The 4,299-nt window shown below is 38.7% G+C and overlaps 1 protein-coding gene across 1 annotated transcript; it reads right to left on the bottom strand.

Annotated features, from left to right (window-relative positions):
- Nucleotides 1-248: 248 nt before the first annotated feature.
- On the bottom strand, nt 249-1,187 carry LOC140531413 (olfactory receptor 6C2-like). The gene has a single exon (XM_072650366.1). It carries the CDS (start codon nt 1,185-1,187, stop codon nt 249-251), a length of 939 nt encoding a protein of 312 aa, XP_072506467.1.
- Nucleotides 1,188-4,299: the final 3,112 nt, after the last annotated feature.

The following is a 4,299-nucleotide window of genomic DNA, read 5'->3' as shown; positions in this document are numbered from 1 at the left end:
ATAGCAAGGAATTGTTGAATGAGGTCATAGAAAACAAATGAAAATCTTTGAAAGAGGGATGGAGTGGGGAGGAAAAATCCTCATTCAGTGAGGATTTCTGGATAAGAGATAAAAGTAGCTGTGAAATTTGGATCTGTAGGTAAGGTGGCATTAGTAAGAGAATTAAATTGGATCATAGGACACAGAACAAAGAATGCAGAACTATTCAGGTATTCTTTTACTAATTTCACCTGAATGTCTATTGCCTTTCATAGTTTTGAAATCAATATAATCTTTTTTAATGTGTCTCTAAAAGCTTGTATCACCTGCTTATTCCTCAGGGTATAAATAAAGGGGTTCATTACTGGTGCTACTGAGGTTGCAAGCAGTGTCACCACCTTATTCAAAGCCACTCCTCCTTTTTCAGAAGGTTTGATATAGACGAAGATGCAGGCTCCATAAGTCATGGAAACGACAATCATGTGGGAGGAACAAGTGGAAAAGGCTTTTTTCCTTTGTTCAGTTGAGGGGAATCTGAGAATAGTCCTGACAATATAGGCATAAGAGAGAACCACTAACCCTAAGGTGAGGAAGATTGTCAATGCAGCCAAGGATAAAATTATTCTTTCTAGGAACTGTGTATCAGAGCATGTGATTTCTAGCAATGGTGTGACATCACAGGCAAAATGATCAATAATATTAGAGTCACAGAATTCTAGCTCAAGACTCATGCCAAGTACAGGAACAATGATCAACAATCCAGACAGCCAGCAACCCAGTAGAAGTTGGTTACAGACTCTGTTGTTTATGATGGCTGCATAGTGCAGGGGTTTGCAGATGGCTACGTAACGGTCATAAGACATGGCAGCCAGGAGATACAATTCGGAGGCCGCAAAGAGGATACCAAAAAATAATTGAGTAAAACATCCATTATAGGTCACAGTATAGTCTCCAGTTGACATGTGATACAGGAATCTGGGAACACAGACAGTTGTGAATGACAATTCTAAGAAAGCATAATTCCTGAGGAAAAAATACATGGGGGTTTTAAGGTGGGGATTCACCCAAGTGAGGGTGATAATGGTCAAGTTCCCAGTTACACTCAGCATATAGGTGAAAAATAGAAAAATAAAAAACAGAACTTGCAGCTGTGGGTCATCTGTCAGTCCTCGAAAAATGAATAATGTTATCACTGTATGGTTTCTCATTTGTGACCTCTGTCTTTCATTGGATCTGGGTGACAAAGAGAGAGAGAGAGAGAGAGAGAGAGAGAGAGAGAGAGAGAGAGAGAGAGAGAGAGAGAGAGAGAGAGAGAGAGAGAGAGAGAGAGAGAGAGAGAGAGAAAGGGAGGGAGGGAAGGAGGGAGACAGAGAGAAACTGAAAAGAGTCATCATAAAAAACGTCAGCAATGGAATTGGGATATACATGCTCACAATGCACTCTTGGACCCTTCTTTCTTTCAATGACTAAAGAAAGAATCTCACCAACACTGTTATTCTCAGTGCCTTTTAGCTGTGTATCATCTACTGAGCATAGCATTTTTATAAAGACCTTTGTCCTCTATTTATCTTTCTTTTTTTCCCCTCAGGTCTTTGACTCCACCCCACTCCTTCTAAATCAGCCTACATTGTACTATATAAAAGGTTGTGATTCCCTTTGTTTTTCCACCATATCATTTCCAGATACACTTCCTTCACTGAATCTCTTTGTGATTTAGAAAAAAAATTAAGGAAGACCAACATAGTGACCCTTTATGATAGTGAATGCCAGACACACCTCTGTTCCATACTACAAAGTTTTCAGTCATTCCCCTACTGTCAGATACTTACCAAGTATCTTCTTTGTTGCTACCACAGACAGTACCACAGTCCCTGGGAATATATGTGGTGTCTCTTTGTGTCTTTGGATACATGTGAGACTGCTGAGTCAAAGACTATGAATAGTTCTTTCACTCTTCTCAAAAAATTCCACATTGTTTATGGATCATTTTGACTAATCTTTACTTCTACCCATCAAACAGTGTGCTTGCTTATCCAGATCCCTTCAAAATTGTGTAAATTTTGAAATTTGTACCTATTTATACTTACATTTTTTTGACATTTGTACCTATATCCAAAATTCACCTATTTTGGGCCTTTGTCAATATATTAGTTGTGTGCACTAAAACCTCTGAATTATAATGAATTGTTTTAATTTAGATTAATTTTATTTAATGCTTTGTGGTATTTTTCTTTTTTTATTAATTTATTTTATAGTTAAATACTGAAATATACTAAAAGAAAAAAAGAAACATAGTATAAACTCAAGTACCAAATTTAAATACAAAAATAAGAAAAGAAAAAAAAAACATCCCCATGTGCACAGCAGAATATTGGTACTTTGTGTGGTAGCAACAACAAAGATACTTGGTGAGTATCTGCAGTAGGGGAATGACAGCCCCTACTGCTGTTGTCTCTTTCTTTTCTATCACCACCTGGCCTTCTGATCTATCAGTTGCTGGCAGGGTACACATACACACACATATACACACACACAGACACACATACACACATATACACACATATGTTTATTTATTTAGGGTTAATGTTAGGAATACTTCACCAGGGCACTACTTTGAACTTCCAGACTAACAAGTACATTCAGAGGAAATTAATTCTCTGGGTCCAGAATGGGAAGGTAGTAGAAACATTGGAATGTCTGGTGCGAATTTTTCATAGAAAAGGGTGTTGTTGGAGTAGAGGACAGTCTTATTGCAGGTGCTGTAGTGAAGGGAGGGGGACATCTAGCTATAGAAATTAAGATTATCAACTGTTTTGGAAATTTGGTCAATGTAGGGTGGGGGAGGGCAGATCACTTAAGAGAGGTAGACAATGTTAATTGGGTAGAAGGAGTGGCCCATGTGTGCAGCTTTGTTGCAGGAGGAGAACAAGGTGATGTGGGTAGACAGGAATTGTTCAAGGAGGAAGCACAATCTCTTTGAGAGGATGCATCCACAACCAGTGAGGTTCCCCCCATTACTATCCCAGATGAGGATATCACAGGGCACAGATCCATTTGTCCTAAGGCATTCATTCTCAATCAGCCTCTGCTAAGAAGGCATCTCTCTACTTCCAATTAGATTCATAAGACCTCACAGCCATTCAGATGTTTTCCTTGACAACTTTGTTCTGACTTCTTTTGGGAGTGAAGAAAATTCCTTTCCCCTGGACAACTGTAAGGGCACTTCACCTCCAGCCACAGCTGCAAACCCTAAGCTCTAACACTCTTTATTTTTTGCCTCATTTAGAGTTGCTGTATTATTTTGATTGCAAATCAACTTTTCTGCTTGCTTCTCTCTTACCTTAGAAGCAGTTGGTGACTCATTTGATAGACGGCTGAGAATGGAGTCAGAAAGAGCTGAGTTCAAATACAGCCTCAGACTCTTTCCAGCAGTGAGATCCTGGACAAGTCACTTAAGCTCTTTTTGCTTGACAAAAGGGTACACTAGGGAAGGAAATGGCAAATCATTCCAGTTCCTTTTGCATGAAAGCCTCATTGACAGTATAGTCCTTTTGATCCTAAAGAGTAGGATGTGAATGACTTCTACTTCCTGGATATCCACTGGCTTTTTTTTAATCTATGAAACCCTTCAAAGAGCAAAATGGAAGATTCAACTTAAGAAAAGTCCCAATTGCAAAAGGTTCTCACTAGAGTTTTAAAGTGGCTCCTTCTTACTCTCCACATTGTCTCCTAATACTTTCTCCTGACTTCTAATGCTTTTTCCCATTTCCCCTATCTAACATGTCCACTCCATTCTGGCACTGGACTCTCTATTTAATGACTTCTTTCTGCAATGAATGAACAGAAGACCTAATAAATGAAACCACTGTAGGTCATATCCAGTAATGGCCCCTGCCAAAGAATAGCTTACCTTTTAGAAGTGGAATATAATTATTATTATTTGGAAATGACATGGGAGTTTTTGGAAGTGTAGGTAAAAGACTGTTATCTACTTTGCTTCTGCAGAAGCTTGACCTCAGTGGGGAATATTGGTTGACCGACATTTCTTCCTTGCTTTCCATTTTACTATTTTTAAGGTAAAAGTATGTTATCCAATTTCTGTGTACAGTGATGGAGGCCCTAGGCATAGATAGAAATCACCATAGAATAAATATAAATCTTTGTATCTTTAATTTTGCAGGGAAAGGAGGTTGAGGTGGTTTATTTAGAAAGGCTCTGGATATTGGAGAGTGAAACTTAGAATTCTCTCTTTCCCTACATCAAGGTGACAACTTGTGAGTTGTGGTAAGGTTCCAGATGGGGATCCCCTGTATTTCAGTT

The sequence above is a fragment of the Notamacropus eugenii genome, chromosome 3 (assembly GCF_028372415.1).
Source record: "Notamacropus eugenii isolate mMacEug1 chromosome 3, mMacEug1.pri_v2, whole genome shotgun sequence".
Lineage (NCBI taxonomy): Eukaryota > Metazoa > Chordata > Mammalia > Diprotodontia > Macropodidae > Notamacropus > Notamacropus eugenii.
This window is presented reverse-complemented; position numbering and strand designations above follow the sequence as displayed.

Coding starts and splice junctions, on each gene's coding strand:
- LOC140531413 (XM_072650366.1), bottom strand. CDS start 1,187: ATGAGAAACCATACAGTGATAACATTATTCATTTTTCGAGGACTGACA.